General features: G+C 38.1%; 2 protein-coding genes and 1 pseudogene across 2 annotated transcripts; 1 reads left to right on the plus strand and 2 right to left on the minus strand.

Moving 5' to 3' along the window:
• The first annotated feature begins 1325 nt into the window (after window positions 1-1325).
• On the plus strand, window positions 1326-2192 carry LOC108423411 (annotated as a pseudogene).
• Window positions 2193-2898: 706 nt separating this feature from the next.
• Window positions 2899-7747, minus strand: si:ch211-173a9.6 (olfactomedin-4). The gene is made up of 5 exons (XM_037541832.1): window positions 7609-7747; window positions 7349-7516; window positions 7018-7230; window positions 4058-4202; window positions 2899-3830 (listed from the first exon to the last, which is right to left on the minus strand). The coding sequence occupies exons 1-5, from the start codon at window positions 7660-7662 to the stop codon at window positions 3028-3030; spliced, it is 1383 nt and encodes a 460-aa protein (XP_037397729.1). The 5' UTR covers window positions 7663-7747; the 3' UTR covers window positions 2899-3027.
• Window positions 7748-10531: 2784 nt separating this feature from the next.
• On the minus strand, window positions 10532-13696 carry si:ch211-173a9.7 (olfactomedin-4). Its single transcript, XM_017690705.2, has 5 exons — window positions 13623-13696; window positions 13379-13540; window positions 11867-12079; window positions 11600-11747; window positions 10532-11489 (listed from the first exon to the last, which is right to left on the minus strand). The coding sequence occupies exons 1-5, from the start codon at window positions 13674-13676 to the stop codon at window positions 10657-10659; spliced, it is 1410 nt and encodes a 469-aa protein (XP_017546194.1). The 5' UTR covers window positions 13677-13696; the 3' UTR covers window positions 10532-10656.
• Between the last annotated feature and the right edge of the window lie 229 nt (window positions 13697-13925).

The raw sequence follows: 13925 nt of genomic DNA on the forward strand, positions 1-13925 counted from the left end.
CAGAGAAACTGTACAGGCTGGCTTTTCTTACTTTCATTTTAAATGCTCTTTCTGTATGTTTATTTAAGTGGATTGTGAAGGTCACTGAGTTATAATATTACTTTATATGTAATATGTAATTTATATGTATATGTTCTGTGACTATTTTTCTCTTGAAAGGGATCAACTGGTGGAGTACTGGTGGCATTTTATGAGGAGTGGGGTGGGCACAAACCAAAATGAGGAAGTACTTAATGTCTAGGCAAACTTGTATCCTCAGCACAGGTATGGAATACAGAGTGTGTTCAAAGTTTTTGGTTTTTTTTGGATAGTCATTTATGTTTTTGGTTTACTCATCATTTATAGCATTAGATGATCTTTATAAGTATACAAATCTAAGTCATAATATCTGCTTATGTTTTGTTATGTGTGACTATGTGATGTGTTTATTTTGATAACCAGTCAAACTGTTTACAGGACTAGATAACCTGAGGTTGGAGTTGGCAGTATTTAGTCACACAGTTTCATTTATACTGGTTTATATCCCTTATCTTAAAATGGAATAATAATAATTATTATTATGATTATTATTATTATTATTATTATTATTAAGCAGCTTAGAGAATGGGTGAATTATTATTATTATTATTATTATGAATGTATGAATACAGTGTTTTTAGACTGTAGACAATTACATGTTTTAGTACTTTAATATCATAATGAGTGACCTACTTAGAATTAGGTAGGCATAAGTGTACATGAGTGCAATGAACCATTGTCTTTGCATCTGACTGGAACAGCATTCTTCACTGGCTAGGACCCCCACAACATGACCCCAGTGTGGGTATTGTTTGGATGGTTGGTCATTCTTAGCATTGCAAAAAAGAAACAATTACTGAATTCAGGATTAACCCAATATGGAAGAAAATGTTCATATTTTTGCTCATATTAAAAATGTGAAGTTGTAACATGTACGTGCTAAATGTATTTAATTGTGTCAATTTTAATGAATACAAGGGAATATACTACAAACTTAGACACATATTTTGAAAGATATAAGGAAATATACTTCCTTTGCATATGGGATACAGTGGAATCCTACCTAGTTTGGAGACCATTGCAGTGCTCATGAAGGCAGAGCTTAAGATGCAACTCAATGATGCAGCTGTTGTAATGTGACATAAATATGATGCATGATTAATGTTTCATTCATTCTTCTTTCTTTACAGCATGTCACAATATATCTATATTGTATACGATAATGAAGCAGATGATAACTCTTCGTTTTATGACTGGGGGAAGATGAAACATCACCATGTGATCTGAACGGTAACCATGGACAACAAATGACAATACAAACCTTTTTCATTTGTGCCCTTGGACTAGTGGGAAATGTTCTGGTTCTTGTCCCATATACATTCTATAGAAAGGCCAAGACCATGACCGACATCTACCTGGTCAATGTGGCTTAGCAGATCTCCTCTTTGTCATTTCCCTGCCACTGATCATATATAACGAGCAATACAGCTGGAGAATGGGCAGCTGGGCAGGTAAACTGTTAACAGGAACGTACAGCATCAACCTGTACTGCAGCATGCTGCTGTTGGCCTGCATCAATGGAGACCGCTACGTGGCCATCGTTAAAGCAAGCCGTTCCATTGAAATTCACACCAAACCCCAGATATACAGCCGACTCATTTGCTCAATAATCTGGCTTCTTGCCATTGCATTGTCCCTGCCAACGTTCATCTTCTATGATCGGTATGAGGAGAAGAGCTTTGATGGAATAATAGAAGCTGAGTGTGTCCTCAGCTTGGAGACAGGTACAACAACGAATCTGATGAGAGTCCTGGTACCCAGCACGCAGGTCACTGTGGGTTTCTTTGTGCCCATGCCTGTGATGGGCTTCTGCTACTGCAGCATCGTGTTAACTCTGCTCAAGGTGCAGAACTACCAGAGGCACAAGGCAGTGCATGTGTGAGGCAGAACAGAACATCCTATTGGCTTTGGCCTACCTCCACTGCTGCATCAACCCTATCCTCTACGCCTTCATCGGAGAGAAATTCAGGAATCATTTCTGTCAGATTACGGAAGACCTGTGGTGCTTAAGGAAGAGATACTTCTCCTCGGTACGCTCCTCCCAGCAAACATCAGAGCCAATACACCTATCTGACGAATCCAACCATGAGAGTTCCTCCTCATTTACAATCTAAAGTGTATTATTAAAGGAAGCAATGAATTTTCTCTCAGTTGCCATGAAATGTTTGAAGTGGAAAATAGTAATATGCTTGTAATTTTGTCTTTAGTTTGTATTTCTGCACCAAAAATGGTGCAAAATGCAATGGGACTGGTTTCCATTGGAAATGATCATTAATAGGCAGTTTGCCTTTACTGGCACAACCTATGGGAAAGGAAAATCTGAAAACTGATTTTTTAAATATCTCTGTACATTCTCCTAGAAAACAATGAGACCCAACCTACACTCCAGTGTGAATGTATTAAGTTGCATCCTTCTTCAAGCCTGAATCAAGTCTATTTGAGTTAATATAATATCTGGACGTGGTTTGAGGCAACTGTGTGATAATTTAGGCATATATTTAACACAGTGGTAACTGGGCATTACTTCATTGATAAGAAGCAGACAATAAAAAACACGTCATGGCTGATCAACTACAAGCTAAGCTCAAAATTGTGTTGGTTTGTGTTTTCACTAATTATTACTTTAATGCTTCCTAATTGCTCCACACCACATGAAAATCAGTGTTGAAATTATCACCACAGTTCTGTCCCATGCCACTGCCACCCTAAAAATCCCCTGCTATTGTGGTTTACATAATTAAATAGGAACAAGCTCAACAAAGAACACAAACAAAATCAAATAACTGTTAACGTAAATGAAGATGAACAGCCCAAATATTGCAATGCTTAAATTCAGTTTTATTTCTGAGAAAAGACAAAATTTTATTGCTGCATGAAATCCAGGAATTAATGCATTAAGCTTACATATGTAAACAGGCTTTTCAATCAAGCCAGTCTGCCAGAGAGCATCTAGGCACTCTTGAACTTCACAGGATATGAGACATAGTAGCCTTTGTTGTACATATACAGCTTCTGATTTGTGGGGTTGTAGTCCAGGTTGACATAGAAATCCAGGAACTTCTCAAAAGCAATGCTAACATAGCTCTCCTGTCTTGTATGAGTGTCATAAGTGTAGAAGATCTCCTCTGTGTTGATGTCTACAGATTGTGTAGCATAAAGAACACCACAAATCATGAAGGCGTTAGTCACAGACTGTTTGAAAATGCTAGTTTCCCAAACCTCTGACAATGCAAATGCGGCCTCGTCTATCTTCCCCAGCACCAGTTTACCCTTCGATTCCTCTGTAGCATACGTTACCCACAGTCCAGTCTCATCAGCTGCGAAGTCTAAGTTCTGATTTGCTGAATAATGGTAGGAAAATCTTTTGCTTGCTTTTGGGACCACCCTGTACTCTGCTGTCTGACTGGTCATGTTGTACTTAGCCATGCTGAAAGGGTTCGCAAACTGATAGTACAGCGTGTTATTACGTATGATATAATTATTACCTGTACCTCGCCAGTCCCTATTTGTAGCATAGAGGTCATATGTTTTCTTTGCCTGTCTCATGATCAGACTGTAGTAGTCAGTATAAACACTAACATATCTGACCGATGTATCAGTGGAAGCAGAGTACCAGTACATATTTTCAGAGCCGGGCAGGGGGTTGGTGTCTTTTCCCCATCCTCCATACGTGTAACCTGAATTCAAGTTTGCATTCAGCTGGCTGACTACAGGTTTGCCAACTTTCAGGATTCCTCTGTGCTTGCAGGAACCTGAGAAGAATAAGCAAAGTGAATATATTCACAACTGCTTGATGAATATTTGAAAAATTAGTCAAGACTGTAATTTGTCTTATAAATACTTATAAAATAATCAAAACAAAGGCTCCAATGTAGCATAAGCACACTGCACAGCAGAACTTATATGCACATCAAACATATTTTCAGTGTAAATAGCTAAATTCAATGAACTTAGAAGGCGATGGATACATCAACATTACCTATCTGTACATTGGAGAAGTCGTCCTGTTCATCTCTGCATTTCTCTAGCTTCTTCTGAAGCTTGGCAAACTCAATGCGAATCACCTCTAAGTTGCTCTGGTCGTAGCTTTCCAGCTGATCTACAATCATGCTCATATTGCGAATCTTTAAGAGATAAAAGGGAAAAGGGAAAAAACAAATTTTCAAAACTTTCTTCATAACTCAGTGGTTAAGCTGTACGCAAAGTCAGGATGATTTAATGTGAAATAGTTTGTTAGAATGCAATGCAAATATAGCCATTTACCAACCAAAACCAGCAGTGATCATACACGAGTCATCTCTTTATATGTAATGCTATTGATGGAACAGGCCCTATGTGTCCTTCTTCACCAAGAATGCATTTTAAAAGCTATATTTTAAGTCAAAACGTCCTCAAAAGTTTAGTAAAATAATATTTCAGGTGTCAGGCAGCATATTCATAACCAACTTTCTGCAAGGCCTCTTAAAGTATTCAACTCTTCAGAAGCCCTCTTCAAGGGGTTCCTACCCCCACCACAACTTCTCAATGATGTTGTTTACATCTCAACCATTTAATTATGCAGAAATTTTGAAAATAATTGATTTGATGCAGTTCAGCTTGAGTTTGGTTTATTAAGCTAACATGACAAATATTAAGTTGTATTGGTTTATTTGGATCCCCAACAGTTGTGCTAAAGGTCACAACTGCTCTACCTAAGGTCACCATAAACAGAAAAAAATAGGTCGGCACTGATATGGAAATTTTAGGCCCAATGCAATCTAATATTTATTCTTGCATGGTACAACAAATACAGCTGCAACAGTAGGACAGCTAAAACAGCATGTATATTTTTTAATCACTTACTTCAAGTGCCTTATTTGTGCTGCACATGTTTTATAAATCGTTCCTAAATTTCCTTCGGGATCAATAAAGTATCTATCTATCTATCTATCTATCTATCTATCTATCTATCTATCTATCTATCTATCTATCTATCTATCTATCTATCTATCTATCTATCTATCTATCTATCCTCTTTGACAGCAGGTAGTTTCAGCTACATACCCATATGGAGACATGAGCCAGGGGTTACTTTTTTCATCTTTTATTGTAAGATGGATCCCTGTATCTGAATAACTGTAAAATCTTTTATCTGTCTACTAAAAATGTCAGGATGCCTGTTTTTTTATGAGGGACACTATATAAGGGGAGAGCTGTAACACAGTTTGACAGTTGTAAATGACAACAGAAGCTCCTACTTTCGGAATATTTTCCGAGTATGAAAAATATTTTAAAAACCATAACATTTTAAGTTCTTATATTCATTGTTATTCTTATTTTATTGATTCAGATCTTTTTTTATTGATTACTTGTTTCTTGTCATTGCCATTATTATGATTATTATTGTTACTAGTTATTATCCATCCATCCATCCATCCATTTTCTAAGCCGCTTCTCATACAGGGTCGCGGGACTAGTTATTATATCAATTGATATTTGTGACTATGCACAAAATACCATATTAAAAGTAAATGAATGAAATCGTGACTGTTTGCTGTAAAGTGTAGAGCAGAGATCAGTAACAGGTGGACGGCTGTCCAAGTCTGGACCCAGGCGCTGCCCTAACCAATAAACGATGGATAATCATTTCATTTTGATGGGGTGGTCCTATTTTAATCCTTTCAAGTCATTACTGTACCACTCTAGCAGCAGGGAAACTCACAGACCAATTGCGTGCATTGTAAATATCACACATGATGCTACTCAGCCAATCAGATCTGTGCATTACAATGAGCACTGAGACTCGAGTGAGTGACGCACACACAGGGGAGGGATGAGGCAAGAAACAACAGAAAGAGAAGAAAGTGAGTCAGGGAAGTTATTTTACATGATGTGCTCTAAAAAGAGAAAACTGACAATAAATAATGACTGAATTGTACTTTATTTAATTTGACATTCAGTTGCTGACTGTATAAGATGTTAATATACCTACTACTTCAGTAAACAGTATATGGCACTGAATCATAATGCATGTTGGACATTATGACGTTCCGGACCTTTACTTGATGAAATATTCTCTAAGTCGACCTTATTGAATTGTAATTAAATACCCCTGGTGTAAAGTAATAAATGAAGCTTGAAGAATTAGTAATTCATTAAAATTGTTATTACATTGCACTAGTTTTGACTGATAAATACAGAACTCTTATACATTTCATTAGATTAGAGTTTAAAAATTCATAAATTGACTTAATTTCTGTTGTTATTCTACAGACGAGTTCACTATATAGTGAATATAATATTTGGGATAATTATATCAACTGAATGTTGTGTTTGTGCCAATTTATTGTGTTAAACATGAAACATGTAGATATATTTCTGAGTCTGAATTTGTAAGTTAGGAAAACACATGTAAACAATGCAGTAACAGAACTTCCACCTACATTTTTACCTATTTATGTGAATTAGCATTAAATAGAAATATAAACTGTATTTATAGGGTTATAAAACTGACAAAGTGCATACATTTAAGCCCAGCAGCCCAGTATCACCATAGTTTTTCAATTTAGACCCTGGATCTAGTTTCTGGTCCAGTATTTTGCAATCACAAGTACTTAATAGAAGTATAAATGAAACTGATCAGCCATCTAGTGTCAAACCTACCAGTCACTACAAATTCCAGAACAAGAAACTGGATTCAAGGCCTGGATTTGAAGGAATGTTCTGCTATTCCAGAGAACAATAAATACAATAAATACATCATCAAATATATATTTGATGTGTATATTATATGTGTATATATATATATATATATATATACATGTTTAGGATATTATTGTGCATCTTTAATAAAAACAGTAATAGAGTAATAGAGAATTTTAAAAGCACAGTACAGAAACCATACTTGAAATTCTTAATGCAATGCAAACACAGTAAATATTCACTGTAAAACGTTCCTACCTCATTGTAAAGGCTATCAAATGCTGGTGAGGAGGAGTTGAGAGATGTTTTCAGTTCTGTGACGATCGCTTCAAACTCTCTCAGCTCGATCCTTAGAAGCTCAAACTCCAGTTTCACATACTTATCAGGTCCACTCTCCACCACTTCCAGACGGAGAGTCAAGTTGGAGAGCTCCTCGAGAAGAACAACCAGCTGTGCTTTAAAACTGATCAGCTGAAGAGGAAGAAAGAACATTTCACGATCACATGGTATCACATAGCAAAAGGCAAACAAGGTTACATTTTGCATCCTCCACCCCTGTGTTCATAACAGCAGATACTGCAGAATGCACCTTGCTGATGTGGAGCTCCACGTCCATGGTCAGCTTATTGGTGGATATCTGGACACTCTCCACACGGTCCGCAGGGAACATGGTGTCAGGCAAGAACACATGGCAGATACATTGGCCAGATTCTCCCACAGAGCCGGTCACATTGCCTGAGCCCCAGTCCTCCAGTGGCTGGAAAGACAAGCATAAAATTAGATAACTGAACTTAATACACTAGTTTCATTTTTATGCAAGTACTGACATCTAAAGAACGAAATTCCTACCAGCCATGCATATGTTGGGCTCGCAAAAAGGATGAGCAGAAGAAAAAGATGCATTCTGTCTCAGGCTTTTTCCAGTGAGTGATTGGAGCTGTCCTAAACCATCGACTTTTAAAGCTGAAGTTATCAGGTACATCCTGAACATCTTTCACATTCCCATAGTTATTGCTGGCTGATATTTCAAGTGAAGATTGGTAATAAACTTTGGTAGATGACTTATGTACACATTCATGTTTGCTTGCAGCATTGTGGCAATGCTAATTCGTTACTTATTGGTGGACAAAGAAAGTTGGTCGTTTGCAACATGTGTGATTATATGGGAAAATGTATTGCATCAAACAGCTGATAACATAACAGCTACTATGCTGGCAAAGTGATTGTAGACTGAAACCCACCTGATACAATAAGGAATCTATGGAAAAACACGCCTTTCTATGTAAAGAAACGTCTGGTCGAGAACACTTTCAACCTCAGCATGACTGCATGGCTTACACAAGAAAAAGTGTTTGATGCACGTTAACCTAACTAATTCAGGAGTGAACAGAACTTGAAATAGTGGAGCACTGCCAGCTCAGTGAACACCATTTACAATGACTGAGCTGTCTGAGTTAACCTTACCTGCTGCAGAAAGTAACTATAACTCATATAGAAAGCAATTTAAGCTTGAACGTGTTAACTAACGTAATTTTTTTCAAGGAAACTAATTTAAGTTTCCAGTGTGAGCATTTTTATTTATGTCATAGTCATTAGCTGATAAATTCTTGTTTGTTGGTACAGCAGGCACAGTAATGTGCTGCAGTTGGAGACCAACTTCCATTTCTTTAATTTCCAAGTTTCAATAAATACAAGTTTTTCATCTTTAAATAACTGAAAGTAAGTCTCCTGAAAAGAGTGGAAGCTGCAATAAAAGTGATTAGATACTGTAAAAAAATATATTATCTCATTATTGAGTCTTCAGAATTTGCAATTTGTTATTAAAAATAATGTGTTCTGCCTGACATGGAAAAGTGAATAACTTTAACTGGTTGACTGTTTTGATGTGAATTTAAATAAATAAGGGGGTGGCCTCCTATTTTTTCGCAGTGCTATATTTCTAATTTCTGCTTCTAAATTTGTTTATTTAAATAAAGAAGTTGTCTAGTGTTTTTATTTACTCCTTATTTACTTTTGCAAGGTACAGATAATTTAGTGCCAGCTATTTTAATAGATTTTAGACTAAATGTTGCCACTTTTCTGCAGTGAATGATTACTTTATTTATTTGTTTATTTATTTGACATTTTTAGTATAACCAGGGATTCAATAAGTACATAAATCATATCAGAGTACCTGAAAGATAGGGTTGAAAATGACCCTTAACAGTCCAACCATAAAGCAATCAGCTGTGTCTTGATGGAACCGATAATGAAATTAAACACTTAATAAGCCATGTTTGAGTATTTGTTAATACAGTTTGATTATTTCGGTTTATGTAAAGCACTTGTGGTGTATTATGAACTGCATCTGAATAGACAGCTGAAGACAGCTGTGTTATAGTGTGTTATATGTTGGAACTGCACTGGCTGTAACCTTCAGTAGAACATCATGGGTATCATGGGTCATGGGTATCCATGAAACAATGTAAAGTTGTGCTTTGAGTAGTTTTTAGTTATATTAGTTATATATATTTTTTATTTACTCAGGTTCTGAATTGCACAATTAATATTACCTTCAACTACTTACAGAATGACTGCTGAAATATTACCTGGGTAGTAATACAACACTATGAATGACATTTTCTTCTTCTTCTTTCGGCCGCTCCCTTTAGGGGTCGCGACAGCGGATCATCTGCCTCCATCTTGCCCTATCCACTGCCTCCTCTACTTTTACACCAACCATCTCCATGTCCACCTTCACTACATCCATAAACCTTCTCTGAGGTCTACCTCTTCTCCTTCTATCCGGCAGCTCCATCTCCAACATTCTTTGCCCAATATATCCACTATTCCTCCTCAACACATGTCCAAACCATCTCAACCTGGCCTCTCTGGCTTTATCTCCAAACTGCTCCACCTTCACTGTCCCTCTGATCTGCTCATTTCTAATCTTGTCCATCCTTGTCACTCCCAATGAAAATCCCAGCATCTTCATCTCCGCCACCTCCAGCTCAGCCTCCTGTCTTTTAGACAGAGCCACAGTCTCCAAACCATACATCATAGCAGGACGCACTACTGTCTTGTAAACCTTCCCTTTCACTCTTGCTGCTATCCTTCTGTCACACATCAGCCCTGACATCCGTCTCCACCCACTCCACCCTGCCTGCACCCTCTTCCTCACCTCTTTTTTGCACTGTCCATTGCTCTGGATGGTTGACCCAAGATATTTGAAGTCATCCACCTTTACGACCTCTACTCCTTGTATCTTCACCTTTCCACCTGCCTCCCTCTCATTCACACACATGTATTCCGTCTTGTCTCTACTGACCTTCATTCCTCTCCTCTCCAGTTGATTTTATGCCAATAAATGCCCTCAATAGTTAAAAAAGTTTGGTAACAGGGTTGAAAGTTTTGCTTGACATTTTTCCTGGACATCAATCATTTGACAGTGCATGCTATAGAACAACTGGCATGGAATGACTCATGTTTTATTGAGTTCTAAAAGCTCAGAAATATGGGTAATCCAAATGACTCGTTTTATGTGTATATGATACTGTTCTCATAAATATCTGTTCTCATAAATGAGACAAGTGCCTTTTGTTCTTGAGTTTCCCTTTAAACATTCAGTATAGTTTATACAATGCATTTAATATTTTCCAACAGAATTATGATTGCAATATTACAAGTGAATTTCATCTGAAAATACTTTTCAGATTACATTAACTGCAGCCTGGTATATAAACACTGTTAACCAAAGTATAAAATAACATTCAAAAAGACTCACGCAGATATGCTGCTCATAAGATTTTATTATCAGAAAAGAAACGAAATTAAGAACATTTAAGTGTTCTGTGTGTCTCAGTAGACACACCACCAAATGCCACATACATTTTCAGCTGTATTTTAATCAATCCAGCCTCATATCAGGAGCTGTGGTTTATTTGTTTGGTTGTTTTGATTGAACCAAACATGATAGCTGACATAATACCCTCTGTTGAACATGTACAGTTTCTGATCAGTGGGATTATAATCAAGGTACACATAATTCTCCTGGAATTTCTTAAAGGGAATGCTGACATAGTTCTCCTTCCTTGTGCGAGTGTTGTACATGTAGAAGATCTCATCGGTGTGGATGTCTACAGATCTTGTAGCATAAAGAACTCCACATACCATAAAGGTATTGCCCACAGATGGCTTGAAGACACTGGTCTGCCAAACTTCTTTTAGTGCGAACGCAACCTCGTCTATCTTTCCCAGCACCAGTTTACCCTTCGATTCCTCTGTAGCATATGTTACCCACAGTCCATTCTCATCAGCTGCAAAGTCTAAGTTCTGATTTGCTGAATAATGGTAGGAAAATCTTTTGCTTGCTTTTGGGACCACCCTGTACTCTGCTGTCTGACTGGTCATATTGTACTTAGCCATGCTGAAAGGGTTCGCAAACTGATAGTACAGCGTGTTATTACGTATGACATAATTATTACCTGTACCTCGCCAGTCCCTATTTGTAGCATAGAGGTCATATGTTTTCTTTGCCTGTCTCATGATCAGACTGTAGTAGTCAGTATAAACACTAACATATCTGACCGATGTATCAGTGGAAGCAGAGTACCAGTACATATTTTCAGAGCCAGGCAGGGGCTTTGAATCTTTGCCCCACCCTCCATACATGTAACCTGCATTCAAGTTTGCATTCAGCTGGCTTATGATTGGTTTACTAAGTCTGGAGATGCCACCATGGTTGCAAGATCCTGTACAAGAAAAAAACAAAGTACAAAACCTCAGAAATTGACTTAATGCTAATTATGTATGTATGTATTTACAAATATGTAAATTCTGCAAATATTTACAACAGACTTACCAATGTTAGGATTAAAGATTTCATTGTGGCGTCTCTCACATTCCTCCAGTTTCTGCTGAAGCTTGATGTATTCTCTCCGTGTGACCAATACCAGGTTCTTGTCATATTTGGTCTCCAGTCGAGTCAGAACAACAATAATGGAGGTGATCTATGGGGTGAATTTTTGACTTTATGAAATTGGCAATGCACGGACAGCCTGATTCAACAGATCTTGCATTCAAGACAACAATCATTCAGCATGAAGTTCAGCTCATGTATATGTGTTACCTCTTTGTGGATGGTGATGAGCACTGTATAAGATGTCTGAATGGATGCTTGAAGCTCCAGAATCAGGGCCTCCACCTGCTTGATCTGAATCTTCACTTCTTGTATATAGAGCTCGGAATAGGAGTCAGGATCATCCTCCATGATCTTGATCAACACTGTGAGGTTCACAACCTTCTCCATATAAATGGTAAGTTTGCTCTCAAACATCTCAACCTGGCAAAAGGAGAGAAACCAATTAAAGCCCTGAGGACCTGACTGTTTTCCTTCTTCAATTTTAGCTCCTCGAGGCTTTTGCAATTATCAAATGGGTTGAATTAAGAATGTTTAAAGAGATAGAATGCTAAACCCTGCAGTGATGTGGCCTTCTAGGACTGGAGTCTGACTCATCTGCATTAGTAAGAGCCTCTGCTAACTGTGGAGCAAGACTCATCAGTCCTGGATGTCAAAGTCATGATTTCACTGCTCTCTTAAAAATAAACTTTCCTAAAGGGTTATGGGTTGAATGCACAGTTCTAGGAAAAAAACCGTTGGTAGACTGCTAATATAGTTATCAAAATATTGCTTTGAGTCTTATATAGATTTTAAAGTGATTTTTAAATTTGGGGAGTTTTTCGGTCCATGTTGCTTGTCCTTATGTACTAACATCACATGCACATGGTCAAAAAGAAGATCTTCGATGTTCAAATCCCAAATGCAAAATCAACATTATATCGATGATATGATGACAACAGTAGATAGAAGATAATTGTAGACAATAGTAGGTGATTGGGGGCAGTCATGGGCTGGAGGTTAGGGAATGAGCCCTGTGCCCGGAAGGTCGCCGGTTTGATCCCCAGAGCCGACAGTATACGACTGAGCAAGACACCTATCCCCCGGGGGCCCACCACTCTGAGCATGTGTGCTCATTGTCCCCTAGTGTGTATGTGGTGTTTCACTTCACGGATGGGTTAAATGCAGAGGTGAAATTTCCCCATTGTGGGACTAACAAGGGTCACTTAATCTTCACTCACATCTAAGTCTTGTTCACTAAATGCACCCATTGTGTTCTTTCAATGCACTTGCAATCATCAGATTCAGATAAAGATCATCCTTAGTCTTAAATTCTTTAATCTTTTGAAAAGTTCTTCAAACTCACACATCTCAGATCATAATCATAATTACCATGTTTACTCAGCATGTTACAGTAAGTAAATCATCAAACTGTGCTAGACTACAGTCCTTTAGGACCAGAATCGATAACAACTTTTGACTCTACACTCTCAGCTCTACAGAGTAGAGCAGGCATGTCAAACTTGAGACCTAATGGGCCAAAGTGCTATGGATATTAACATTTACTCTCAACTAAAGCTTTGAATTCAGTTCATGAAGCCCTTGTCAGTTAGCTGATGAGCTGAACCCGGTGTGTTAATATAGCAGTGTGCTACAGTCTGCAGCGTTTTGGCCCGCAAGGACTGGATCCTGAAACATGTGGTGTTGGTGGTTCTGGTTTTATTGTTTGAGCATGTCCTTTACCTTGACGATTTCCAGTTCCAGCTTGTGGCTGATCTGCACTGCCGTCTGTTCTAGCTGCACAAGCTCTCCCATGGGGAATGTGCTGCCAGGCAGGAAGGCCTCACAGGTGCACTGGTCTCCTGGACCCACAGTACCATTCCTCTCGGTCCAGAGATCCACAGGCTTTGGGAAACATAGCAGATAATGATCATTTTCTAAAAACTACACTTTGCTGACGAAGTAGAGGACTCGGGTAATGTCTTACCTCCAAGGCAATGGTGGAGCTTAGAAAGAAGAAAGAGAGTAGTGTTGTTATCATCCTGAATCAGGTAGGGTTCTTCTGCTTCAGAGCTTCAAGCTCTATGCCTTTTAAAGATTGGCTGTAACAACTTGAGTGAACCAGCACCTGGAATTTTCACACAGTTATTTCCTAACAGCTGAAAAACGGCATGCATCCTGTTCATTACTGATGTAATAAACTGTATGACCTGCAAACAATGTGCCTATGTACGTCCGCTGAGTAAAGGATACAGGTGCAATTGTATAGTTTGTCCCCAGCTTGCCATAA

Source organism: Pygocentrus nattereri, chromosome 10 (assembly GCF_015220715.1).
Source record: "Pygocentrus nattereri isolate fPygNat1 chromosome 10, fPygNat1.pri, whole genome shotgun sequence".
In the NCBI taxonomy this organism is placed as follows: domain Eukaryota; kingdom Metazoa; phylum Chordata; class Actinopteri; order Characiformes; family Serrasalmidae; genus Pygocentrus; species Pygocentrus nattereri.

Excerpts from the sequence above, each read along its gene's own strand:
- si:ch211-173a9.6 (XM_037541832.1), bottom strand. The coding sequence starts at position 7,662 with ATGCATCTTTTTCTTCTGCTCATCCTTTTTGCGAGCCCAACATATGCA. Across the intron at positions 4,203-7,017 it reads TTGATAGCCTTTACAATGAG|ATTCGCAATATGAGCATGAT; the intron begins GTAGGAACGTTT and ends TATCTCTTAAAG. Across the intron at positions 3,831-4,057 it reads CTTCTCCAATGTACAGATAG|GTTCCTGCAAGCACAGAGGA; the intron begins GTAATGTTGATG and ends TATTCTTCTCAG.
- si:ch211-173a9.7 (XM_017690705.2), bottom strand. The coding sequence starts at position 13,676 with ATGATAACAACACTACTCTCTTTCTTCTTTCTAAGCTCCACCATTGCC. Across the intron at positions 13,541-13,622 it reads GCTCCACCATTGCCTTGGAG|CCTGTGGATCTCTGGACCGA; the intron begins GTAAGACATTAC and ends TGTTTCCCAAAG. Across the intron at positions 11,748-11,866 it reads TCATCACCATCCACAAAGAG|ATCACCTCCATTATTGTTGT; the intron begins GTAACACATATA and ends TTCACCCCATAG.